This window comes from Podarcis melisellensis, assembly GCF_964234715.1.
Source record: "Podarcis melisellensis genome assembly, chromosome: 3".
NCBI classification, from domain to species: Eukaryota; Metazoa; Chordata; class Lepidosauria; order Squamata; family Lacertidae; genus Podarcis; species Podarcis melisellensis.
Window position 1 is genome coordinate 119,779,121 of NC_138530.1, and position 27,565 is coordinate 119,806,685.

Below are 27,565 nucleotides of genomic sequence, written 5' to 3' on the forward strand. Positions count from 1 at the left end.
GGGGGGCCACGCAAGCAGCCCTGGTGTGAGGTGCCAAAAACACAATGAAGCGCGTGTGGCCAGTTGGTAATTGTGCTTGTTGCTTCCCTCAAGAGAGCGGTGCTCGGAGCTCCGCCCCTCCGAGGGAAGGCAGGGCCGGGAGCGCGTCCCTCTTGCTTTCCCCGCTTACTAGCTCTACGGCGATCCAAGGGGCGTCGGGAGGCCGCCTCTCCCGCGCCTTTGATTGGCTGCGGCCCCGCGGAGCAGGCGCGGACAGGGAGCGGACGGAGCTCTCTCGCGGGTCCTTGCGCCGGCCCGTCTCCTGCCCGGCGTCCTCGGGGCGGGAGCGAAGGCGTGCCTCTCCGGAGATCCCCAGGCCGTCGCCTCGCCGGACGAGACTGCAGGTAGGGGCGCGGACGAGGCTTCCGAGCTGCAGGCGTCGCTTTCTGAGGGGGGCGCGGGCCAGACGCGGCTCTTCGTGGCGCCCCGGCCTCCCCTGGCCAGCCCCTTCCGGAGCCAAGGCCGAGGGAGAGCGGAGCCCGTCCCGTCAGGTGCTGCCGCATAGAAGACTGGGAGTCCGAAGGGGCGCTTTGGATTTCAGGCAAGTTAACAGGCAGGAGCGTTTTTGGGGCTGGTGATAGAAGTTACAGATGCGTACAAATGATAAACGCAGTGCTGGCCTAACTTGACAGTTTCACTATTCAAGCTCTTGCAGGATATACGTCCATATGGTCAAGTGACATGGCAACCCTTTCTCTCCCGTATGTCCATTTGTGAACCCCTTTTCTCTCCTAAAACAATCATTTAAACTTGTTAAAAGAACCAAAATATATTTTATTTATCCTCAAGCTATGTCTGAAAGAAATTAGAAATGTCACATTTTTAGATGGGCAGCTAAGACAGGAATGTACTCAAATCTGTTTTGCAGTGTGTAATTAGCACTCTATATCTTCCTTAATGGTTCAAACGATGTAACATATTCTGATTTAAAATGGAGCCCCAAACCAGTAGTGTCTGATGGGGACTGGGGCTGTGGTTGTGTTTAGCTTGGGGAGGAGAAGATTAAGGGGGACATGATGATAATGCTTTTTAAATATCTGAAAATCTGCTCTAGAAGGCAAATCCAGAGCCAGTAGGTGGAAACTGCAGGCTAGCAGAGCAGACAGCAGTGGCAGACAGTGGGCTCTGCTTCCCTAGAGGTTTGCCTGTGTAGTGGCATCCTGCCCTGAGCAAAAGGGCTGGCAGACTATGGGACTTGGACTACCATACTTTCCAACACCATGGTTTGCATTCAGCAATGTCCTGTTCAGGGTAACCCCATGGAAATGAATGAACCTAAGTGGGTCATGTCCATGGTTCTACTCTGAGGAGGAATAGTGTTGAGCCCCATCCTTTGAGTCTAGTGAGATGCTTGAATCACTTCATGTTTTGTGCAAACAAATGCTTTGATTTCCTGGGGAAATGTCGTGCTCTGAGTTTTTTTATGTCAAAACTTTTTTATGCCGGGAGTGGGGGGGGGGGCAGAGGAAAAGTGGTCAGAACCACAAGTGTGGCATTTTCCTTTGTACAGTAGGGTACTCAGATACCCCACACACTTGGACATCCCTCAGTGTAGGGCGGGCATGTCCAAAGCCTGTTTCCGGGGCCTAATCTGGCCCACCTGTTGATTTAATCTGGCCCCCGTGGCAGTATATGTCCTGGGGTAAAATCCTTTTAAAAACTTTGGGGTAAAATTGTAAAAAAATTCAACAACTGCAATCCTAAATATAAAAAAAAATAAAAAACACTTCTTCAGATACACTGAAACAGAAGTGACCAGACCCTTATATATAGTGGGAGGGTGGGGTGGGGTTTTTCTCAGGCGGGTAGTAGGAGATGGGTGAGAGACTCAATGGTTATGGTAAATCACCCATCTCTTTGTGTGCATGCACACAAAAGCTTATACCAAGAACAAACTTAGTTGGTCTCTAAGGTGCTACTAGACAATTTTTTAATTTTTTTTAATATATTTCGACTGTGTCAGACCAACACAGCTACCTACCTGAATTTTCAACCCTAAAAGCAGCTCAACAACTTTGGGGTCAACTTCAATCCTAAAAATAAAAAGCTCAACAATTTTGGTCGGCCCTCTTGCGTGTTCACTTCATCAAATCTGGCCCTCTTTGAAAAAAGTTTGGACACCCCTGGCGTAGGGGAACAAAAAGCATGAGCAGAATTCAAGGCCTGGCAAAAACACGGACCCTACTTAGTACCCTCTTTGAGCAAAGGATGTGGCTGTGAAAGGGGTGTGGTCTGGAGAGAATCCTAAGGGCCAAATAGAGAGGTCTGGAGTGCTGCATTTGGTCTCTGCGCTTGACATTCCTCATCCCTGAAATAAACCGAGGCCCATTTTGGGCCAGTGGATAGAGCCTGGGTTTGGGAGGCTGAGGATGCCTCTTTGCCACATGCAGGTGGTGACCCAGTTACCAGTCTTTTCCAGTTAGCCTCCTTTTTTGTTACATCATCACTTGCCTTGGTCCACATGTTTCTAGCCTAGTGTCTGGAGCAACACAGATGTGTTGGCTACATGTTTCCTGAATTTTAGTGTCTTTCATATGTTGCAATTCCCAGCAGCCCTTGCAGGGAATTAGAGAGTGTACAGAACATTCTTCATGTGACATCATCTCAAAGGTTTGTGCTGCACACTGGTTTTATCAGCTCAGCTCTTTCTGTATGCAACAAGGTAAGATTTTTAAAAAACAATACTGAGATATGGAAACAACTTTTGTCACTCCTGGTATTACAGAGAGTTAAAGCTTTAGGTTTGAAACATCCTTGACAGTCTACCTTTTGTTTCATGTAAACATGGTTATCTCTGTTTAACTTTCAATACCACTAAACTTGCAGGATTTCTTGTTTTGACCTGGTTTGTATGCTAGCATTGTTGGGTCATTTCAGAGATGTCATCTGAGCAATGGCAACAAAGCTCGCTTTTGATGTTTGTGCTGCTGCTTTGCAACAGTGGAATGCCATTTCTCAAGCCTTTTCATGTTCTCTTCAGCACCAGATTTAGTAAGTCTCTATAGCAATGTTGTGAAGGCTGCCCGCACAGGCTTAGCTGATGTTTTTGTTCAAAATGAAATGGCAGCTGCAACTCTGGCAACTCCCTGTAGATATGGGAAGGCGAAGAGTATGGACGGTCTGTATGGGATAGTAACTCCCTCTCTGCTTTGGGAATGGGCTGGTGGGTTAGGAGATGTGCGACTGCTACCTCTGATTATTTGCAGGGCTGCCTAGGAATACATCCCTGCAGCTGTACTACACACATGTGTAAATCTGTGTAACCCAGAGTTAGGCATCTCTGTGTCTGCACCACAATATAGAAATAGGTTTTCCATATCTGAAAATCCAGTCTTTCTATCCTTTCTTCTCTTCCAGGTGACTCCATGATTATGTTTTAATTGGAGGCAAAATGCCAGCATAATTATAAGTCTGGTATAAAGAACTGTGAAGTCATGATGGATGTTGGAAAGTGGCCAATATTTACTTTGCTTTCACCACAAGAAATATCAACCATCCGAAAAGCATGTGTGTTTGGAACATCTGCCAATGAAGCGATATACATCACCCACACTGATGAGGTAAATATTGGGTTGTCTAGGTTAAATGGCTTAACTTAAAAAAAAAGTTTGTATATCTGGTGCATAAGCCAAAAACAACGCAAGTGATTTGCAAATGTTCATTCTTAGAACCTTACATTTGTCCCTATTGAAACTGACTTTGTTAGTTTTGTCCCAGTTCTCCAAAGGTTGGTAAAGATTCGTGGCTTCCTATATCAATGTTATAAACATGTAAGAATAAGAAAAATAAAACATTTCTAAGTACAAACGCTGTACATGTGGAGTAATTTCAAAGAAAGAAAATTGAACATACAGGTGATAGTTAAGTAAATTATACAGTGGCTTTCATGGGTATAATTCCAACCAAAATGTGTTTTGACCTTGGATGTTTAAAATCAGAGTGTTCCTTCCATATTATAAAAGAAATCCAATTTCATAAAATAATCATAGCTCCAGCATTTCTTATCCATAGCATACTGTGTTGAGTTTGCCAGATTTGGGCCATTTAGAGTTCATTGCAAAACCATGCTATCGTTATAAAGGCACTATAGCTGAAATGGATATAGTAAGAATCCTATTAAATCTTATAAATTGTATATTTACCCTGATTCACTTTCATCTTGATGACTGTTGCTATAAATATAAGCATTAAAATATAGTGTTATTGGTCTCTCTTTCCAGGTATTTGTATTTGGATTAAACTGTAGTAATTGTTTGGGAACTGGAGATAACCAGAGTACCATTGTACCAAAGAAACTTGAAACTTTATGCGGAAAGAGGATTCGCAGCCTCAGTTATGGAAGTGGACCACATGTAATACTTAGTACAGAAGGTAGTTTTGCTCTTGAGCAATACTAATTGCATGCTCCCTAAATTTAAGCAAAGGTCGTTAGAAATGGATTCCAAGAAAATGTGGTTGTGGCCTTGCGCTGTTGGCAAGTCCATTCCAACAACAGGTTGTTCCAGCTTAACCTCCCTGTGTGGCTGCATCTTCCCCTCAACTCCTACACACATATATTGATACTCTTTCCAATCTAGTCTCCCATGTCAAAGAATGGATATATTCTCTTCTCATCTGATTTTAAGTAAAGCTATTCATGGAATAGCTGTAATTGGATGAATGAGTGAAAGTGTATATTGTTCCTTCTCTTTGGCCATGAAAGTTGATTACTTTAGAATCATAGAATCATAGAGTTGGAAGAGACCACAAGAGCCATCGAGTCCAACCCCCTGCCAAGCAGGAAACACCATCAGAGCACTCCTGACATATGGTTGTCAAGCCTCTGCTTAAAGACCTCCAAAGAAGGAGACTCCACCACACTCCTTGGCAGCAAATTCCACTGTCAAACAGCTCTTACTGTCAGGAAGTTCTTCCTAATGTTTAGGTGGAATCTTCTTTCTTGTAGTTTGGATCCATTGCTCCGTGTCCGCTTCTCTGGAGCAGCAGAAAACAACCTTTCTCCCTCCTTTTATATATTTGAACATGGCTATCATATCACCCCTTAACCTCCTCTTCTCCAGGCTAAACATGCCCAGCTCCCTTAGCCGTTCCTCATAAGGCATCGTTTCCAGGCCTTTGACCATTTTGGTTGCCCTCCTCTGGACACCTTCCAGTTTGTCAGTGTCCTTCTTGAACTGTGGTGCCCAGAACTGGACACAGTACTCCAGGTGAGGTCTGACCAAAGCAGAATACAGTGGCACTATTACTTCCCTTGATCTAGATGCTATACTCCTATTGATGCAGCCCAGAATTGCATTGGCGTTTTTAGCTGCCGTGTCACACTGTTGGCTCATGTCAAGTTTGTGGTCAACCAAGACTCCTAGATCCTTTTCACATGTACTGCTCTCAAGCCAGGTGTCACCCATCTTGTATTTGTGCCTCTCATTTTTTTTTTGCCCAAGTGCAATACTTTACATTTCTCCCTGTTAAAATTCATCTTGTTTGTTTTGGCCCAGTTCTCTAATCTGTCAAGGTCGTTTTGAAGTGTGATCCTGTCCTCTGGGGTGTTAGCCACCCCTCCCAGTTTGGTGTTGTAATGGTTGTTAGGGGTTACTTGTGCGTAACCTTACTTCAGTTCAGTTAGCTTGCTTGCCCCAACCATGCCCACGGTCGAAGCTCGCCCTCCGTGACCTGTTAGTCACTTGCAGAATCCGAGAGTGGGCGTCTCTTGAACCTCTTCCAGCATAAAAGCTGTTTGACCCCGAGTCTCCTCCTATGTTCTCTGCGCGGAACGCGTCTGTGCAAGTAAGGGGAAGGCAGGGGCGTCCCAGCGCTCTCTCCACTATCGTCGGGGGAAGGGTCTTGGAGCCCTGTCACCAATTCCTCCATCTCCCTCTCTTCTCTATGGGTGTTACGTTGAAATCCTTCCCCCCTTCTCGTTCCCTCTCCGACATCGCTGGGTGGCCCTGCCTCCGTCTCTCGTTCTGATGGCAGTTCCCTGACATCCACCTCCTCCCCAGGACCCCCTTCACCCCCGGCCTGACCCTGTGACGGGACCTTGTCCCCTTCTTCAGCCGACGATGCCGGGAACCCCCGAAAGGAGCTGCTGTCGTCCGTGGATTCAAACACCGCTTCCCACCTGCTCCAATTTCTCACGGTCGGGACTTCCCCATCTGACTCCTCCTCTCCTGACGATTCTCCTCCTTCCTCCTGGGAAGCCGGAAAACCCACGAAATCCTCCTCCTCCTCGTTGGTGGTGGCAAATTGCTCCTCCCAGAATCTCCCGAGGGGTTTGGGCTTCCTCGGATACCTGTTGTGGAACTCTTCCACCAGATATCCATCATCTATTTCCCCTGCAGGCACCCACGTGTTTTCTGACTCTGGTTCCCCCTCCCAAGCCACTAGGTACTCCACCTGCCGCCCTCGCCAGCGCGAATCCAGGATCTCCATTACCTCGTGGTGGCGTTCCCTCTCTTCCATTAGTGGGTGGGTGAGCCCTTCCCCTCCTGCCTCCCGGACCCTCCGCTCCCCTCTGTACGGTGAGAGCAGTGACCTATGAAATACCGGGTGGATCTTCATGCTGTCTGGCAACTTGAGCCGGAACGCCACCGGGTTAACTTGGTGGGTCACCTCAAATGGTCCCAGCCGTCTTGGCCTCAGTTTCTTACACCCGCCCTTGAAAGGTAAGCCTTGTGTGGATAACCACACCCGGTCCCCCACCCTAATGGTCTCCCCTTCCCGGCGGCGTTTGTCTGCTTGTCTTTTGTACACTTCCTTGGCCCTATCCAGGTTCATCTTAAGCTGCTGGTGCAGAGCTTCCATTTCTTCCACAAACTGCTCTGCGGCGGGCACGCTCCACCCTTCCTCCCCTCTCCCAGGAAAAGCCCTGGGGTGCAACCCATAATTAGCCATGAACGGGCTCATCCCGTGGACACATGCTCAGCGTTGTTATACGCAAACTCCGCTAGTGCTAGCTTCTCTACCCAATCGTTCTGTCTCTCGTTGACGTAGCAGCGTAGATATTGCTGTAAAATGCTATTCGCCCTCTCTGCTTGCCCGTTGGTCTCCGGGTGTCTCTCCGTCGAGAATCCCACTTCCACCTGCAATAAGCTCATGAGTTTCCTCCAGAACCTCGAGGTAAATTGTTTCCCCCGGTCGGAGATAACCCTCGTCAGAGCCCCATGCAACCTGAAAATGTGATCCACAAACAACCGGGCAGTTTCCTCTGCCGTTACTGCATGTGAGCACGCTATAAAATGGCACATTTTGGTTAGCAGATCTACTACTACCATGACTGCTGTCTTCCCTCTAGATTTGGGTAAATCGGTCATGAAATCGATCGACACCTGCCCCCATGGTCTTCCCGGTGTGGGTAAGGGCTCCAGTAACCCCGCCGGGGCCGCCCTCTCTCCCTTGGCCCGTTGGCAGCGGTCACACCCCCGTACATACTCTCGTACATCTTCCCTCACCCTTGGCCACCAGAATTGCCTCGTAACCAGTAACATGGTTTTGTGTTGCCCAAAGTGCCCCGCTGTTGGGTTGTCATGAAGCTGTCTGAGAACCCTTTCTCGCAGGGCTTCCCCGGGCACATACATTGCTCCCCTGTAATACAGCAGTCCTTCCCTCTCCTCAAAGCCTCCCTGATCTCCCCCCGTTCCCCTGAGTTCCCTGATTCTGGTTTGGGCGAATTCGTCCTGGCGAATCAGCTCGGTTAGTTCTCGTTCCCCAACCAACGCTCCCCCGCAAACCCATCGTTCCTCAGGAAACACGTGTCGAGCTTCCGGCGGTCCTTCTCCTTCCGTATACTCGGGCTTCCGTGAAAGCGCGTCTGCCCTCACGTTCTCTTCCCCCGGCACGTACTTGATCTCAAAGTTGAACTTGGAGAACTCCTGTGCCCATCGAATCTGTCTCTAGTTGAGCACTCGAGCTGTTCTCCAATATTCCAGGTTCTTATGATCCGTGCAAACCTGAATCTTGTGCTGTGCCCCTATTAGATGTCTCCACTGCCAAAACGCTGCATAAATAGCTAACAGTTCGCGATCATACACCGTGTAGTTATGCTCCGATTTGTTCAGTTTCCGTGAGAAGAAGGCGCACGGCCTCCAGGTGTGTTGGCTCCGCCCTGGCTGTAGCAACACTGCTCCAATAGCTCTGTCTGATGCGTCGGTCTCCAGCCTCATCGGCTTCTGCAGATCCACGTGCAGGAGCTGTTCCTCTGAGGCGAACGCCTTCTTTAGTTTTTCGAAGGACCTTTGGGCACTTCTTGCTACTGAGACAATCCGTGATGGGTGCGGTCAAGTGGGCGAAGTTCTTGATGAACTTCCGGTAGAAGTTGCTGAACCTGAGGAACCTCTGCATATCCTTCCGGGTCTTAGGGGCCTTCCATTCCAGCACTGCCTGCACCTTGCCAGGGTCCATGGCAAGTCCTTTGTCCGACAACTTGTATCCCAGGAATTCCACCTCACGGGCGTGAAATTGGCACTTTTCCAGCTTGACCCACAACTGGTGCTCAGCACTTCCCTGACGTCCTGGATATGCTGCTTTTCATTGTCCGAATAGATCAGTACGTCATCCAGAAATGCTACACAGTTTTTGTACAGCAGGGGTCCCAGCACATGGTGCATGAAGCTTTGAAAACAGGCTGAGCCCGATTGTAGTCCAAATGGCATGACTCAAAGGCCCCTAGGGGGTGAACATGGTGGTTTTCCATTCGTCCCCCTTCCTTATTCTAATCAGATTGTATGCTCCCCGGAGGTCCAGCTTGGTGAAGATCTTGCCCTTCCTCACCCTAGTCAGAATATCATCAATTCTGGGCATTGGGAAGGTCACGGGTTCCGATACAAGGTTCAGGCTTCGAAAGTCAACTACAAGCTTCGGCTGATCCGTGTTTTTCTTGTCCACAAAAAACACAGGGCTGCCCCCCACTGCCTTAGATTCCCTTATGAACCCCCTCTTAAGGTTTTTGTCAATAAAGTCTCGCAACTCCTGCATCTCTCTGTCTGACATGGCATACAGCTTACCCACCGGTAGCTGCGCCCCAGGGAGCAGGTTGATCTGGCAGTCGAAGGGCCTATGTGGCGGCAGCTTGTCCGCTTCCCTCTCACTGAAGACTTCCTGTAAATCCGCGTACTGTGGCGGCACGTCCACTCTCTGCTTCAGTGTGGTTGCTGCCACTCTGGCCAACCTCACCCTGGGTTTCACCCCTCCTAGACAGTGTTCCAAACAGTGTGCCGACCCGAAGGTGACTGTCCGTTGGTGCCAGGCTACCACTGGATCATGTAGCACTAGCCAGCTCATGCCCAGTATTATCGGAGGTCCCGCCAGTGTGGCCACGTGAAAGGCAATGGTCTCTGTGTGCCTGGAAGCACTCATTCTCATAGGTGGGGTTTGATGTGTCACTTCCCCTCCCAGCAGCTCCCTCCCATCTATCGTGGTCACTTGGAGCGGGAAATCAAGTGGCAGCAGGTGGATCTGGTGCTCCAATGCAAACTCCTTACTAAAAAAAATTACAGGAGCTGCCTGAGTCCAGCATTGCTTTCACCTTGACTGGGTGTCCATTTGGGAGTTCTAGCACCACCTCTATCGCTATAGAAACCTTGGGTGGGTCTGGTTGGGGCACTTCTGTTATCTGTTCGCTTGCCTGCTGCACCCCCCTGTGGGCAGTCAAGCGCTGTCGTTTCCCTGCACCTTTTCCTCTGCCCCCTCCTCCTCACTTCCAGAAGCTCCCACCATCCCTTGCCAAGCCTTTCTTTGAGGACAGACCCTGGCAAAGTGTCCTGGCCGTTGGCAGAGGAAACACTTCTTGGTGCTTTTCCCAGCCTTTCCCTCCCTTTTGCCTCCTTGGTTGGCGCCAGAAACCTCGCGCGCCCGCGCTCCATCGATTTCCATGGGCACTACGTCATCGGCGGGCAGCTTGGGCATCTCCGGAATGCGGTAGTCAGAGTGGCGCTCTCCCCTCCCTTCCCGCCTTTCCAAAGCGCGCGCTTCTTGGCGAGCGCCTATCGCCAGCGCTGCCTTCGTCAGCTGATCCAGAGTCTCTGGGCGGGGCGCGCGGGAGAGCTCATCTTTAACGGTTGGGGACAACCCCTCCTCAAACAGCATCCGTATGGGAGGGCTATCTAGATCCCATCCAAGCCGGTGTATTAGCATTGCAAAGCGGGACCAGTAGTCTCTCACGGAAAGTTCCCCCTGCTTGCATCTCAGCAGCTCCCTTTGGGTAACGCTCTCCCCCAATTGGCTAGAATACATCGCGTCTATTGCCTGAAGAAACTTCCGAACGTCCTTCATGGCGGGGTTCTGCGAGGCCATTAGGGGTCTAACCCATTCCCTCGCGCTGCCCTCAAGGTGCCCCACGATATATGCCGCTTGCGCTGCTTCGTCAGCAAAGTCATCATGCTGCAGCTGCAAGGCGTACTCTATTTCTGTTCGGAATCCATTATATTTCTGGGGCTCCCCCCCAAATTTGTGTACTAGTCCTGGCACCTTCTTTGCCACTGGGGTAGGTCTAACCTGCGCGTCCTGGGTGCGCCTCTCATCCAGCCGCGCCATCAGCAGTGCCACATGCCGTTCCAGCTCCTGGTTCCTCTTTAGTAGGTCCTGCGCCCCCGCAGCTGGCTCCGCTGCCCCGGCGCCTCCAGTCTGGCTCATGTTTCCACTGCTTGCGCACAAGTAACAGCAGAGACTCTCGGATTGCTGTAATGGTTGTTAGGGGTTACTTGTGCGTAACCTTACTTCAGTTCAGTTAGCTTGCTTGCCCCAACCATGCCCACGGTTGGAGCTCGCCCTCCGTGACCTGTTAGTCACTTGCAGAATCCGAGAGTGGGCGTCTCTTGAACCTCTTCCAGCATAAAAGCTGTTTGACCCCGAGTCTCCTCCTATGTTCTCTGCGCGGAACGCGTCTGCGCAAGTAAGGGGAAGGCAGGGGCGTCCCAGCGCTCTCTCCACTATCGTCGGGGGAAGGGTCTTGGAGCCCTGTCACCAATTCCTCCATCTCCCTCTCTTCTCTATGGGTGTTACGTTGAAATCCTTCCCCCCTGCTCGTTCCCTCTCTGACATCGCTGGGTAGCCCTGCCTCCGTCTCTCGTTCTGATGGCAGTTCCCTGACAGGTGTCATCTGCAAATTTGATCAGGATGCCCTTGAGTCCATCATCCAAGTCGTTGATAAAGATGTTGAATAAGACCGGGCCCAAGTCAGAACCCTGTGGCACCCCACTAGTCACTCTTCTCCAGGATGAAGAGGAACCATTGATGAGCACCCTTTGGGTTCGGTCAGTCAGCCAGTTACAAATCCACTGAGTGGTAGCATAGTCAAGACCGCATTTTACCATCTTCTTTACAAGAATATCATGGGGCACCTTGTCAAATGCCTTGCTGAAATCAAGGTAGGCTACATCCACTGCGTTCCCTTCATCTACCAGGCTTGTAATTCTGTGAAAAAACGAGATCAGGTTAGTCTGACATGACTTATTTTTCAGAAATCCATGCTGACTATTGGTGATCACAGCATTTCTTTCTAGGTGCTCACAGACTGTTTGCTTAATGATCTGCTCCGGAATCTTCCCTGGTATTGATGTCAGACTGACTGGGCGGTAATTATTTGGGTCCTCTCTTTTCCCCTTTTTGAAAATAGGGACAACATTTGCCCTCCTCCAGTCTGCCGGGACTTCGCCTGTTCTCCAGGAATTCTCAAAGATGACTGCCAGTGGTTCTGAGATCACATCTGCCAGTTCTTTTAATACTCTTGGATGCAGTTCATCTGGCCCTGGAGACTTGAATACATCTAAACTAGCCAAGTATTCTTGTACTATCTCCTTAGTTCTTCTGAGCTGTGTTTCCTCTGCTGAATCATTTGCTCCAAATTTTTCATGTCGGGCATTGTTTTATTTATCGGAGAAGACTGAGGCAAATAAGGCATTGAGAAGTTCAGCCCTTTCTGTGTCCCCTGTTTGCATTTCACCATCTTCTCCTCTGAGTGACCCCACTGTTTCTTTGTTCTTCCTTTTGCTACGAACATATCCATAAAAGCCTTTTTTGTTGTTTTTAACCTCTCTAGCAAGCCTGAGTTCATTCTGTGCTTTAGCTTTTCTGACTTTGTGTCTACACGTGCTGGCTATTTGTTTGAATTCCTCTTTGATGGTTTCCCCCCTTTTCCATTTTTTGTACACATCCTTTTTTAATCTTAACTCAGTTAAAAGTTCTTTAAATAGCCACCCTGGTTTCTTTAAGCACCTTCCATGTTTCCATCTCATTGGTATTGTCTGAAGTTGTGCTTTTACTATCTCCCTCTTAACAAACTCCCAGCCATCTTGAACTCCCTTTCCTTTTAGTATTACTGTCCATGGGATCTCACCCAGCACTTCCCTAAGTTTTATGAAGTCAGCTTTCTTAAAGTCAATAAATTGAGTCCTAGTATGCTTGGCTGCTCCTTTCCGCTGTATAGTAAACTTCAGAAGAGCATGATCACTCGCGCCTAATGATCCTTCCACTTCTACCCCACTAACCAGGTCATCAACATTGGTTAGGACCAGATCTAAAATGGCTGTTCCTCTTGTTGCTTCTCCCACTTTCTGGACAATGAAGTTGTCTGCAAGGCCAGTGAGGAATCTGTTTGAACTTATGCTCTTGGCTGAGTTTGACATCCAACAAATATCCGGGTAATTGAAGTCCCCCATTACTACTATCTCCCTTCCTTTTGCATGCTTGGCCATCTGTTCCAGGAAGGCATCATTATGTCCTCCGTTTGGCTTGGGGATCTATAGTAAACTCCCACAATGAGGTCCCTGTTATTCTTCTCTCCCTTAATTTTGACCCAAATGCTCTCACTTTGGCTTTGAGGTTCTAAATCTTGGATCTCTTCACAGGTATACACATCCCTGACATATAACGCCACTCCTCCTCCTTTCTTGTCTGGTCTGTTTCTCTGAAATAGATTGTATCCCTCCATTATTACATTCCAATCGTGAGACTTATCCCACCAGGTTTCAGTGATGCCTATTATGTCATATTTAGTTTGCTGTACCAAGAGCTCAAGCTCATCTTGTTTATTTCCCATGCTTTGCGCATTAGTGTACAGACATTGAAGTCCATTAATCATTCCCCCGTGTCTCTTATTTAAGGATTTTTTCCTCCCACCACTAGGTCTGCGTGCTGTTTGCTCCATTTGGTCTATGACATTTGGATGATCATCTTCATCAATTGATAGACTCCTACCTTCAGGAGCACTGTCTCCCTCCCCCACATTAGTCAGTTTAAAGCCCTCCTGATGAGGTTTCTGAGATTTTTGTTGGGCAAGACACGAAATTACTTTACTATGTTCCTTCCAATGGGATGTGGACATGGTTTTAAAAATATTTTCCCAGCTTAAATATTTGTGGTAAGCTTGGGCTGCAGAATTTTATTAGGCACTTCCCTCTTGCCAAGGGTGCGAGCTGGTGGCTCTCACAACGTTGTTGGATTGCAACCCCCATGGATCTTTTCCTGCCTTCACGCAATGTAGTCTCCATCGTCAACCCTAAGAATGAGAGTAGTCTTTTGACATCTTCCTTTGATGCATGTGTGCAGCTTGTGCTAAAGGTGGAGCCTGTGGCTGCAATTGCCAGTGTTTTCCTTTGTGCAGCAGCATTCACCAGACCAGGGAGGAGGAAAGTTATGTAGATGCTGCAGCGCTTCCTAGGAACAATAAAATCTAAAGAAGGCTTAAGTGTCTCACTCCATGTGTGTGCACACCCCATTCCCCCAAACCTTTCAGAACGATTGGGTTCTAATTCAGGTACTTAAGACTTAGGGCTATTTTCCACACTGTACAAGCAGAATTCTGCTTGTAAAATAGGACATCCACTTCTTATGCTCTCCCCTACATGCTTCCAAATTCTGCTTTGGAGCAGATTTTGAGGCCACATGGTGGTCTGGAGGGGGCAGAAGAGGAAGTTGCATTGTGGGCGTGGAAGTCTGTTGCATGAGTGGAGCTGTGGCTCTGGATGCAGTCTCTTGCGTTTTTTCTGACCCGCTTTTGTCTGGTGTTGTTTGGAATTGGGAATCATCTTCTAGGGTTAGATAAATAAATTATGGACATTTGTGCTTTTGTGCCTTTCATAGATGGTGAAGTTTATGCCTGGGGACATAATGGATACAGTCAACTTGGAAATGGGACCACCAATCAAGGTGTTACCCCCATTCAAATCTGTACCAATTTGCTAATTAAGAAAGTAATTGAAGTAGCTTGTGGCTCCCATCATTCTATAGCACTATCATCTGATGGAGATGTAAGTCTTTTATATATGTATATTATTACTTGCTAAACTTTTGCTTTTGAGAACCCACTGTTATGCAAATGTGTTCCTGTATTTATTTATTTAAAAGCATTGATATCCCACTTAATATTTCAAAAATCTCTAAACTGTCTTAAATTTTGGGAAGCCCTCAGAGAAAAGTGAATCTGATGTTGCTATCAATCATTGTATTGTGTTTTCCTAGTGAAATATTTTGGACTGAAATCTTACCTTAACAGATAAGATTAAGATGTAACATGATGTTACATGATGTAAAGTTACATGATGTAACTTCGCATCATGATGCATGTTTGCAGAAGGAACGGACTACCTGTGGACACAGGGCAGTGTCTGCTGTTTGGCAAGGCTTTTGATGTGTCACCTGCATATCTGCAGCAGTGGAGTTAAAATTGGAAGAGTTCTAGGGTAAAAAATTTTTAAAAGGTAAAAGGAGACAATCAACTCAAAGCTGTTCAGGCATTATTTTTGTTCTGAAGGAAGTTTGGAGTGTGTGCCCATGATGTCTTTTCATCTTCTTTCCTTGTGGCAAGGTGTATGCCTGGGGCTATAACAACTGTGGGCAAGTTGGGTCAGGCTCCACGGCAAACCAGCCCACTCCCCGCAAGGTTTCCAACTGTCTGCAGACGAAGGTGGTGGTCGGCGTTGCCTGTGGCCAAACCTCTTCCATAGCTGTAGTGGACAATGGTGAGGTAAGCATTCCAAGGTCATTGTACACATGGCTCTGCTTCTGCGTAAGAAAATGCTAAAGTGCAGAACAAAGGGCTAATAGAAGATGCCCCAGAAACTTTTGTGAAGCTGATGAGCTGCAGTGGCTTTAAGCTAGACACCTGCTGGCTGTTCATTGCCATTAGGACTTGTTCTGGCACCTGTATGTTCACTTCATCATCTAAAATTCATTTCTGAAGGTGATGCTGGATCACCTGAGGAAGCAAATCTTGTGGTTAAAGGGAAAAGTAGGATTTGTGACCCATTTGATAATGATGCAGTTAGTAAACAATTATTCAAGGCTTAAGTCAGAGGAAGTTTATCCTCAGGAAACGGGGAAACTTGAGCTATAAATAGTGTTGACATTGTTGCTTCCTTGCTCTTAAACGCTGGAAAGTTAAACTTTTTTACTTACGCTATGAATCCAGTACATCCAGAACTGTCCTATAACATTTAGGGGAAGGGCAGAGTAACCAAGTAACACTGCAGGCAGATTAAACTAAAAGTCATAAAACCCTTCATTTTATAATTTAGGAGTCAATATGCAGTGTTCATATGCACAAAAGAAAAATGAGTCGGCAACAGATAGCTGAAGTGTATGTAGATTAGAATTAGGTGCATTTTCAGCCTGCCTTTCTCAGCATCTTTCCCTGAACTAGAGCTATTTTAAATTCATTTTTATTGTTACATTTATATCCCACCTTCAAGGAGTTCCGTGTTTCTCCCTCCTCGCCATTTTACCCTCACACCAACCCTAAGAGGTAGGCTAGAGGGAGAGACTGGCCCAGGGTTTCCCACTGAGCTTCGCGACTGAGTGGGGCTTTGAACCCTGGTCTACCAGATCATAGTCTAACGCTCTCACCAGCCCACTGCACTGGCCACCTCTTTCCCTGGAGTGCATCCAGATTAACTGTTCTTCCTCCTTCATGAAGGTATATGGCTGGGGTTACAATGGCAACGGTCAACTAGGTCTGGGAAACAATGGCAACCAGCTAACCCCATGCCGAGTGGCTGCGCTACAAGGTCTCTGTGTAATGCAGGTGAGTACAAAATAGTGTAAGTTGTGTTGCTTAATTGTCCCCTGGTTTATTGTGAGCTTCTGTTTAGTGCTTATAACCAAAGCCTAGCCTGCAAACAGTTGGTGTTGAAGAGGCCTGGTAACTATGAGCCTGTAGATGGCTGCCATCTTCACTGCAGCTGGGGCAGCCTTCAGTTGGCAGTTTTTGCCAAGGGCAGGAAAAGGGAATAACCAAGACGCAGCTGCCTCTTCCAGACCTGAGATTGCGTTTAGGAAGTGTCAACATTTTACTGGTGATCTTTTGGAGACAAGATGACTTGGGTTATTTCTCAGTTGTTCTGCAAGTATTTTACCAAACCATCAATAATCAGTGAAACCTTTTCATACCTGGGCCAGGGAACCTACAGTTCTCGTGATGTTTGTTGGGCTCTCTCCAACCCCACCCTCAGTCAGTAGTCAGAAATAACAGGAGTTGCAGTCCAACAGTATCTGGAGAACCGTAGGACACCCCCCCTCCGCATTTCATAACCTGTGTGCAGACTCCCTTGGCGTTTAAAACTAACCCAGGTTGTGCAACTGATACTTAAGTGTCCAGCAGTGATTTCTCATTCTTCGTGGCCATCTTAGAGTGATGCTAGCATTGATTTCAATTTTCTTTCTTGCAGGTTGCCTGTGGCTATGCACACACAATGGTGTTAACAGATGAGGGCTTGCTCTACGCCTGGGGAGCAAACACTTATGGGCAGCTGGGAACTGGCAGTAAAAGCAACCAGCTAAGCCCAGTGCAGATCATGATGGAAAAGGAGAGGTAAATGTTGCTGCAACTAATCCTTGGAACTGGGAGGCAGGGATGTTTGAGGTGTCTGTTCATGGCACCCTGAAAAAGAGGTGACTGAATGCCTTTGTCTGTCTGTCTTTGGTGTAAAGGGCAACGTCTCCTCGCAGGCTTTGTGGGCAAGGCTTCATCTGTCTTCCTTCTCTGATCCCTTCTCAGTTTCCACCCTCCCTCCAGACCATGAAGTCTGTGACCCAAGATTTGTTATTTTAAGGCGTCTGAGTTACGGCAAGTCCTGCCAGTACTTTCCACTCTGCAAAAAATGTGTGTCTTGTCTTGTCTCAAACGGAGCTTTGGAATACACTTCACTTTTAGATAAAGTTAGGGACGCAGGTGGCGCTGTGGGTTAAAGCCTCAGTGCCTAGGACTTGCCGATCGAAAGGTCGGCGGTTCGAATCCCTGCGGCGGGGTGCGCTCCCGCTGCTCGGTCCCAGCGCCTGCCAACCTAGCAGTTCGAAAGCACCTGCGGGTGCAAGTAGATAAATAGGGACCGCTTACCAGCGGGAAGGTAAACGGCGTTTCCGTGTGCAGCTCTGGCTCGCCAGAGCAGCGATGTCACACTGGCCACGTGACCCGGAAGTGTCTCCGGACAGCGCTGGCCCCTGGCCTCTTAAGTGAGATGGGCGCACAACCCCAGAGTCTGTCAAGACTGGCCCGTACGGGCAGGGGTACCTTTACCTTTACCTTAGGCAACTAAAATGAATGAGAACCACCTTAAGTTCAGGATAATCTGTTTTTGTTTTATACTCTAGTGATGTAGGGAGGAAAAGACTGGCATCACTTGCTATAGCTGCCTAGGGACTGGATTCTTTCGACTGGGGTGCTTGATCCAATAGCCCTCAGCTGGTGTGATTCTGTGATGCACCATGATGAGATTCCTTCAAGTCTCCATCCAGAATTTCGTGCTCCTCTCCTGCTTCAAGTGCCGTTTCATAGTCAAGGGAGACAAAAGTTTAATTGTGTCATGTTTTGGAAGAAAGAAAAAAAGATTTTATTAATTTTCCAAAAAGTTTTTTATACAAACAAACATAAATCTCGGGTGTATTTAAACCAATCTTAGTAACATTGTTAAGTGACTTCCTCATATCCCCCTGCTTGAATTTCAGTGTATATCATTTTAGCAGTTTTCCAAAACCAATATTCTTATAGGATTAACTTAATCACTTAACATCTTACTTTCTTTCAAATTTGGCATTAAACATATTAATTCATCACATTACATATTTAAGTCCTAAGCCTATCTGATATTTGCAAGCTTTTCCAATTAAGTTAACTTAACATATTTAACTAAATAGTCTTTAAATTTCGTCACCCATTCCTCCTGGTAGTCCTCCTTCTTCTGGTCACGGACTCTTCCAGTCAGGTCGGCTAGCTCCGAAAAATCCATCATCTTCATCTGCCAATCTTCCACTGTTTGTACTTCTTGTGTTTTATAGTTCTTCACTAACAAAATTCTTGCTGCAGTTGTGGCATACAAAAATAATTTAACATCTTTTGGGGGCAATTCCAAATCTGTTATTCCAAGAAGAAAGGCCTCTGGTTTCTTAATAAATGTATATTTCAACATTATTTTCAATTTGTTATAAATCTTCTCCCAGAAGCCTCTCACCTTGGGGCAGGTCCACCACATATGATAGAAGGTACCCTCTTTTTCTTTACATTTACAACATAGATTATCACTGTTGTGGTATATCTTTGCTAATTTTACAGGAGTCAAATACCATCTATACATCATTTTCATTATATTTTCCTTTAACACTGTACATGCAGTGAATTTGACCCCTTTCCACAATCTTTCCCAGTCTTCAAACATTATATTATGCCCCACATCTCTTGCCCAGTCTATCATCACTGACTTAACTTGTTCATCCTTTGTATGCCATTCCAACAATAAGTTATACATTTTAGACAAATTTTTAACTTTAGAGTCCAACAACTCCGTTTCCAACTTAGTATTTTCTGAAGCAAAACCATTTTTCTTATCTAATTTGTACAATTCATTAATCTGGTGATAATGTAACCAATTTAACTTATCTTTAATCAAATGGTTTTAATTTATAACCTTCTTCGTCCTCTAATAACAAGTCTGAATATCTCAACCACTTGATATCCATTTTTAACTTTTTCTGGGCCTTCACCTCCATTGGCGAAAGCCATCTGGGTGTCTTCCTTTCTAAGAGATCTTTATATTTTATCCATACATTGTACAGAGATTTCCTAATTACATGGTTTTTAAAAGCATTATGGGCCTTTACTTTATCATACCATAAATATGCATGCCATCCAAACACATTGTCAAATCCCTCCAAATCTAAAACATCGGTATCTTCTAATTGTATCTATTCCTTAATCCAGCAAAGTGCAGCTGCTTCAAAATAGATTTTCAAATCTGGCAGGGAAAATCCCCCTCTTTCTTTAGAATCTGTTAGTAATTTATATTTAATTCTGGGTTTTTTCCCCTGCCAGATGAATCTAGATAAAGCTTTCTGCCATTCTTTAAAATATTTCACATTATCTATAATTGTGAGGGCTTGAAACAGAAATAACGTCTTTGGCAATACATTCATCTTAACCACTGAAATCCGGCCCATTAGTGACAATTTTAAATTTGACCATATCTCTAGATCTCTCTTAATTTCATTCCATAGTTTCTCATAGCTATCTTTGTATAAATTCAGATTTTTCCTGGACAAATTCACTCCCAGATACTTAATGTTTTTCACAAAATCTAGGCCCGTCTTTTCTTGTAATAACTTTCTTTCACCATTATCCAGATTTTTCTCTAATACTTTGGTTTTGCTCTTATTTAACTTAAATCCTGCTACCTGTCCGAATTCCTGTATCAGCTCCAGTGCTTTTACTGCACTGGTGTCTGGATCCTATAATGTCAGTGCTAAATCATCAGCAAAGGCTTTTAATTTATATTGTTTGGATCCTACTGTAATACCTTTAATTTGATCATCTTTTCTTATCATACTTAGAATTGAACAACAGAGGGGAAAGTGGGCACCCTTGCCTGGTTCCCTTCTCGATTCTAATTTCCTCCGAGACCACATTATTTACAATAATTTTAGCTTTTTGTTCATGATAGATAGCATTAATACCATTTAAAAAATCTTGACCAACCCCCATACTTTCTAAATTGTGAACATAAAACTCCAAGATACATTGTCAAAGGCTTTCTCAGCATCAGTAAACATTAACATTGTTTTACAGTTCTTTCTTGCTTCCAGCTTTTCCAAAATATCTACAACATTCCTGATATTATCTTTCATGTGTCTTCCAGGCAGGAAACCTGCCTGATCTTTATGTTTATGTTCAGACAGAACCTTCTTTAGCCTGTTAGCCAGTATATTCGCAAAAAAATTATAATCCACATTAAGTAGGGAGATTGGTCTGTAATTCTTGACATTGGCTCTATCTTGATCTTGTTTAGGAATCAGAGTAATATAAGCTTCCTTCCAGGTTTCAGATGCTTTGCCCCCTTCTAGAATCAAATTGCATACTTCTACCAAAGGTTGGATAAGCCAATCTTTCTTTCTTTTTTAATACAATTTTTATTAAATGATTTTATGTTACAAAAAACAATACAGCCATACCACCACTAAATATAATTAAGAAATAAAAATTACATACATTGATATTTAGTTTGTTATTTGTTATTTACCGTCTTATTTCCTCCCAAACATTGCATACAACAACACACATATGTGCAGACACCCAACCCACACCCGCACACAAAATGATAATAATGAAAGTAAATATTTTTCCCCTTTTATCTTCCAAAATATTTTCTTCAACTTTGACTTCCTGTCAAGTCCCTTTGCATATATTTTATCTTACATTTGAATGTACACAAAGCAATAAACCTTTCTATATAATTTTTCTAATACATTCTGAAAACATAATAAATCCTTAATTGTTGTCCACCTCCTTTTAGTTCCTTTATCACTCGAATGCTAGCACGGAGTCAAAACTATTATTGTATTTTTGAACATATCTTCTATAACCATCCCATTTTTCCGCAAATTTTTGCTTAGAGTTTCCTCTGAGTTTACTAGTCAGTTGAGCTGTCTCCACCAATTCCTGTAATTTGATTTGCCAATCTGTTATTTTTGGAGCCTCGGGATCTTTCCATCCCCTGGCCACAGTATACGAACAAGTATACGAACCGCTGCATACAAGAATTATCTCTTTTAGATTTTTTGGGATCTCTTTATCTAAAATACTTAATAGAAATGCCTCTGGTTTTTTTAGTAAAAGTTATCCCCATCATCTTTTTTAATTCATCGTATATTTCCCCCCTCCAAAATCTTAATCTTTTCACACGTCCACCACATGTGGATCATGTCACCATTATTTCCTCCGCATCTCCAACAAGCATTCACCAAATTTTTATACATTCTTGATAATCTGGAAAGAGTAAGGTACCACCTATGAGCCATTTTCATCAGATTCTCTCTAATATTATGTTGTTGTTTAGTCGTTTAGTCGTGTCCGACTCTTCGTGATAGCTGGCTGTAAATTTCAAATTTACCTTCCATAAGTTTTCCCAATCTTTTAGCATAATTGGACGGCCCACTTCTTAGGCCCACTTTATCATTGAAGCCTTAACCTCCTCATCCATTACTTCGTAGTCTAAAATAAGTCTATACATTTCTGCGATTATTTTAGTTTTACTACTCAGTAAGTCTCCTTCTGATCTTGAAGGCTCCTTTTCAAAACCTATCTGCTTATCCTGTCTGAACATTTCATTCACCTGGGAGTAATCTAGCCAACTAGAAAAGTGATCTTTTATTTTCTCATAACTTATCAATATTAGTTGACCCTCCTCCTCCCTTAATATTGTGTTATTCGTTATCCAGTTCTCTTTGATGTTGTTGTTGTTTTTAACAGTGATTGCTTCTAATGGAGAGTTCCATCTTGGGGTTTTCTGTTCCAAATATCTTTTGTATTTTTCCCACATCTTATATATAGCATTTCTTATTATATGATTTGAAAAACTCCGGTGTGCCTTTATTTTCCCATAATTAAGATAGCCATGCCATCCAAAACGGGTGTCATGACCTTCTAGATCTAAAATATCCCAATTTTTTTAATAAACACCAATCTTTCAACCAGAGAAGACATGAGACTTCGTAATATAGCTTCAAATCCGGTAACCCGAAGCCACCTCTTTCTACAGTATCTATTAATATTTTATGCTTTACTCTTGGTCTTTTGTTGTTGTTGTTGTTGTTTAGTCGTTTAGTCGTGTCCGACACTTCGTGACCCCATGGACCAGAGAACGCCAGGCACCTCTGTCCTCCACTGCCTCCCGCAGTTTGGTCAAACTCATGCTGGTAACCTCGAAAACACTATCCAACCATCTCGTCCTCTGTCGCCCCCTTCTCCTTGTGCCCTCCATCTTTCCCAACATCAGGGTCTTTTCCAGGGAGTCTTCTCTTCTCATGAGATGGCCAAAGTACTGGAGCCTCAGCTTCACGATCTGTCCTTCCAGTGAGCACTCAGGGCTGATTTCCTTCAGAATGGAGAGGTTTGATCTTCTTGCAGTCCATGGGACTCTCAAGAGTCTCCTCCAGCACCATAATTCCTTTTATTTCTGTTTCCATATATAACTTAAATTTATCCCATTCATTATTAAATTTTGTACCTTTTTGATTTCTTATTTTCTGTGTCAATTTTGCCAGTTCTAAATAGTCAAATAGTTTAGATTGCCACTCTATTATCATTGGGATTTTAGACGTTTTCCAATACTGTGCTATGAGGGTTCTGGCAGCCACTGTTGCGTATTGAAAAAATGTTTTATCTTCCTTTTTGATTTCTTCGCCAATTATCCCCAGGAGGAAAGCTTCAGGTTTTTTGCTAAAGGTGTATTTGAGGACTTTTTAAAATTCATTATAGATAGATTCCCAAAAATTTTTAAGTGTCTCACATGACCACCACATATGTATAAAGTCGCCCTCCTTGCTCTTGCATTTCCAACACATTTTATCACCTGTTTTATAAATTTTATCCAATTTTACCGGCGTCATGTACCATCTGTACATCATCTTATACATGTTCTCCTTGAGTGTTGTACATGCCATGAAGTTCATACCTTTACACCATAAAGCCTTCCATTTCTCAAATTCTATATTATAACCCAAGTCCACTGCCCACTTCACCATCACCTCCTTCACTTTCTCATCTTTGGTGTCCCACTCAAGTAACTGGTTATACATTTTTGATAGTAATTTTGTTCTTCCTTCTATTATTTCAATCTGAAATCTAGATTTCTTCTCATTTATCCCAATCTTTTTATCTTCCGTCCACATGGAGTTAATTTGGTGATATTGAATCCAGCCAGTCAACTTATTTTTTATTTCTTCATATGGTCTGATTCTCCACCCGGATTCATTTCTAACTAATAGATCTTCATATGTCCATCTTTCCCCTTCAGTGTTTATTTTCTTTTTTGTCAGTATATCGATTGGTGATAACCACCAGGGGGTTTTCTGTTCCAATAATTTTTTATTCCTTTCCCACACTTCTAACAGTGGCCCTCTAATAATATGGTTAGAAAAATCTTTATGTTTCTTTCCTTTATCCCGCCACAGATAGTCATGCCATCCAAATCTTAAGTTAAAACCCTCTAGATCTAACAAATCTTTATTTTTAATGACAATCCATTCTTTTACCCAACAAAGGCATGCTGCTTCATAATATAACTGTAAATTTGGGACCGCAAATCCCCCCCTGTCTTTTTGATCCGTGAGCAATTTGAATTTAATCCTTGGTCTTTTTCCTTGCCAAATAAATTTAGAAAGTAGTCTCTGCCAATCTTTAAATAGTGAAATTCCCCTAATTATCGGTAAATTTTGGAATAAAAAGAGTAATTTTGGTAATAGATTCATTTTGATCGCAGCCATTCTCCCCAACCAAGAGAGGTGTATTCTGTTCCAAGTATCCAAGTCCTTTGTTATTTCTTTCCATGTGTTCTTGTAGTTATTTTCAATCAGATTTATGTTCTTCATGGTTAACCAGATTCCGAGATATTTTACTTTTTTGGCAATTTTAATCCCTGTTTGAGTTTCGAGATCATTTTTTGTCTTTTCTTCCAGATTTTTGGTCATTATTTCGTTTTTGCTCTGTTCAATTTAAAACCAAATTCCTCTAGTAGTTCCAATACTTTACCAACACTCTTTTTTGGGTCTTCCAGCGACAACATAAGATCATCAGCATATGATTTCAATTTGTGTTCTTTCACTCCTATTTTTATACCCCGAATATCTTGAGTTTTCCTTATCTTATTTGTAATTATCTCTAACACCATAATGAACAGTAACGGGGACAGAGGGCACCCCTGTCGGGTACCTTTCGCTATCTTAAACGGATCTGTCAAATTGTTATTTATGATTAGTCTAGCACTTTGTTGTGTATAAATCGCTTTAATTCCTTCCAGGAATGTGCCCTCTATCCCCGACCTTTCCAAACATTTTATCATGAAAACCCAAGACACATCAAATGCCTTTTCGGCGTCAACGAACATTAAAACTGCTGGAATTTCATTATGGCATTCTAGATATTCAATGATGTCTATTGTATGTCTTATGTTGTCTTTAATTTGTCTATTGGGTAGAAAACCGGCCTGGTCAGTATGGATGAGATTACTCAGACATTTTTTAAGTCGGTGTGCCATTATATCGGCAAAGATCTTATAATCATTATTCAATAATGAGATTGGTCTGTAGTTCTTGATGTTAAGTTTGTCTGAATCTGGTTTCGGAATCAACGTGATGTATGCTTATTTCCAAGATATTGGTGTTTTTCCTCCTCTTAATATCTCATTCATTACATCACATAATACCGGTGTTATATATTCTTCTAGGGTCTTGTAATACTTAGCAGATAACCCATCTGGGCCTGGGGCTTTCCCCAGTTTCATCCTCTTAATTGCCTCTCTAATTTCCTCTACTTTTATAGGTTTATTTAAATCATTTCTTTCCTCTTCCGATATGTTATTTGGGCTGTTTTCTTCTAAATATTTTTCTATACCTGTTAAGTCTTCTTCCTCTATTTTATATAACTTTTCATAGAATTTAAGGAAGTTATTTTTTATTTCGTTGGGGTCCTCTAGCACTTGTTCTTCCACTTTTATTTTGTTGATAAGACTGAGTTTTCTCCCTTTTCTCAATTGCCACGCCAGGAACTTTCCAGTTTTGTTTGCAGATTCAAAAAACTTTTGTTTCATTAACTTGATTCCCCATTCCACTTCTTGATTTATTAATATTGAGTATTGTGTTTGGAGCATCTTATATTCTTGTTTATAACCATTGTTGTTCGAATTTTTTTATCATGTTTTTCTCACATATTCTCATTTTATTAATTACTTCTTCTTTTTTCTGTTCTTTGGCCTTTTTTCTTTGAATATTTTTCTGTATCAGGAGGCCTCTTAACACTGCCTTGCTAGCGTCCCACACTACATCTATGTCTGTCCCCTTATTCATATTTAGGTCAAAATAGTCTTTTATAGTAGTTTTTGCTTTTTCAATCACTTCTTCTGTTTCAAATAAGTAGTCATTCATTCTCCATCTGTATAGCCCCTGGGTGTTCCACTTTAGTTGTAGTGTTATCGGATTATGGTCCGACAGAGTTCTGGGTTGGATCTCGCAATTCACCACTCTTGTTGTTAATTCTCTTGAGATCCAGATCTGATCCAACCTACTCCAGCTCTGGTGTGGTTCAGAGAAGTGGGTGAATTGTTTTGTCGTAGGGTTTTTGTATTTCCATATATCTATTAGATCTAAATTTTCCTCAAGGTCATTAAAGGATTTCGGTAATTTCCCTTGGTTTAACTTCTTATTTCTTATTTCTGGTGTCGGTACTCCATTTAAATCTCCAAGTAAGACCAATTTGTTGTTATCTAAGTCTAATAAGAATTGCTCCAATTTTTAAAAAAACTCCAGTCTATTTGAGTTTGGGGCATAAACTGTTACCACATTTATTTTTTCTCCCTGGTATTTAATTTGTACTCCTAGGATTCTTCCTTCCTCATCCTTACATATTTGCTTGGGTTCTAATTTTTCTTTCACATAAATTACTACCCCTCTTTTCTTTTTTGAGTCTGAGTTGATAAATTCTGTTCCCAGCTTCTTATTTATTAAAATATGCTTGTGTTTTTTGGCAACATGAGTTTCTTGGCAACAAATGACATCGATATTTTTTTTCTTTATAATTTTTTCAAATTTATTCCTCTTGGACTTATCATTAAAGCCATTCACATTCCACGATATAAACTTAATGGTCATTTCAAGTTATGACTAAGTACACTTTATCCTACTTTCTGATTTAAAGTCTGGTGCTTCCCGACTTCCGGGATAGCGCGATCCGGTAATGGCGGATTCCCTCCGAGCTCCGGAGGGAATCGGCTCCGCAGAGGACGGGTCTTGCCGTGCCGGCGACACGGGGACCCTCAAAAACCGCAGGCGCTGAAGCCTGCGGACTTGGTGACTCGGTGGGCACCTTAAACGCCCTCCCCGACCCGCGAAGAGCCTTTTTAAAGGCTGCGGAGTGGACTGGGGTGCGGCGCGGTGCTGAGAGTCCATCGCTACCTCGGCGGAGCGAAGCCGCGAGCCATGGCCGGAGAGCACTGTCTTCCTTCCTGAAATTTGGACTGAAACAAAGAACCCGTGAGTAAAATGAAAATTCGACACTAAAATTTTACCTTTGATTGGAGTACGACCGGGGGATGTGCTAAAAGGAAGTCCACACTCCCCCCCCCCACAAAAAGATTCAAGTAAGGAGAGGAGCACTAAGGTGGAAAGACTTTTGTGTTTAGAAAAACAACTTGCACGAAATGGATTAAAAGTTATTGTGCTGGAGAGGAAAGAGGAATATTAGAAGCTTTTGTGTAATCCCCCCCCCCCCATTCTGGACCCGGGAGTGTCCTGCGTGTGAGCCTGATAAAAAAAAAGAGAAAGTTTGACAGCTGTCAAAAGAGCTGTTAAACGGACGATTAGAGGCTGGAACTGTGATATTTAGAAATTTCTCTTTGGATTAAAGGTGACATATTGTATCTGAACTGATTGGAAACAAAGTATTTTGAACAACAAAGTAACGAATTGCTGGAAAAGAACTATTAGACTGGCAATCCCCCTGGAGGGAACAAAGGATACTGCAATGGCTGCAGAAGGAAAATTATGGGCAGAGATAGAAAGGATGTTTTTTCTCGTGGGAACTTTACAAGAGCAGACTGCAGATATGAGCAAACAACTTGTGACCTTGAATCTGAAATTGAGCAACTCTGCTGACGATACAAAGTTGGAAAAAAACCTGGCAGCCGGAAAAGAAGAGACAGCTTTGGAAATGGGGGGAAAAGAAGAAGAAGAAGAAGGAGAGGATGTTCAGATGGAAAGCACCAACCAAAAGTCTGCAGCTTTAGGAAACAAAGGAACTGAAGAAGAGGACCAGTGGACCGTAAATCTGCAAAAGGAGAGAAGGACAAAGGAAGAAGCCCCTGGAATATCTGGAATACTGGAATACAAAAAAACAAATAAACATGATTGGGACTTCTTCCTCAAGTTCGAATATGGGAGACTGGCAGATCCATGGCAGCAATTGCTATTGACTGATTCGGTGGAAGGAAAGAACAAGTATGATTGGGACCTTTTCTTTAAGATTGAACATGGGAGATTGGCAGATCCTTGGCAGCAATTGCTA

General features: G+C 43.9%; 1 protein-coding gene across 4 annotated transcripts in view; it reads left to right on the plus strand.

Moving 5' to 3' along the window:
- The first annotated feature begins 320 nt into the window (after window positions 1-320).
- RCBTB1 (RCC1 and BTB domain containing protein 1) overlaps window positions 321-27,565 on the plus strand; it is a 50,544-nt gene continuing 23,299 nt past the window's right edge. For 2 of the 4 annotated variants that reach the window (XM_081906312.1, XM_081906313.1), the window contains exons 1-7: window positions 541-740; window positions 3,397-3,599; window positions 4,260-4,410; window positions 14,113-14,279; window positions 14,837-14,995; window positions 15,944-16,051; window positions 16,695-16,837. In XM_081906312.1, coding sequence (XP_081762438.1) covers window positions 3,474-3,599; window positions 4,260-4,410; window positions 14,113-14,279; window positions 14,837-14,995; window positions 15,944-16,051; window positions 16,695-16,837 — 854 coding nt within the window. In that variant the 5' untranslated portion in view covers window positions 541-740; window positions 3,397-3,473. Of the gene's footprint in view, window positions 384-540; window positions 741-3,396; window positions 3,600-4,259; window positions 4,411-14,112; window positions 14,280-14,836; window positions 14,996-15,943; window positions 16,052-16,694; window positions 16,838-27,565 lie in introns of those variants that run through there. The other 2 variants (XM_081906311.1, XM_081906310.1) reach the window with 2 other exon arrangements.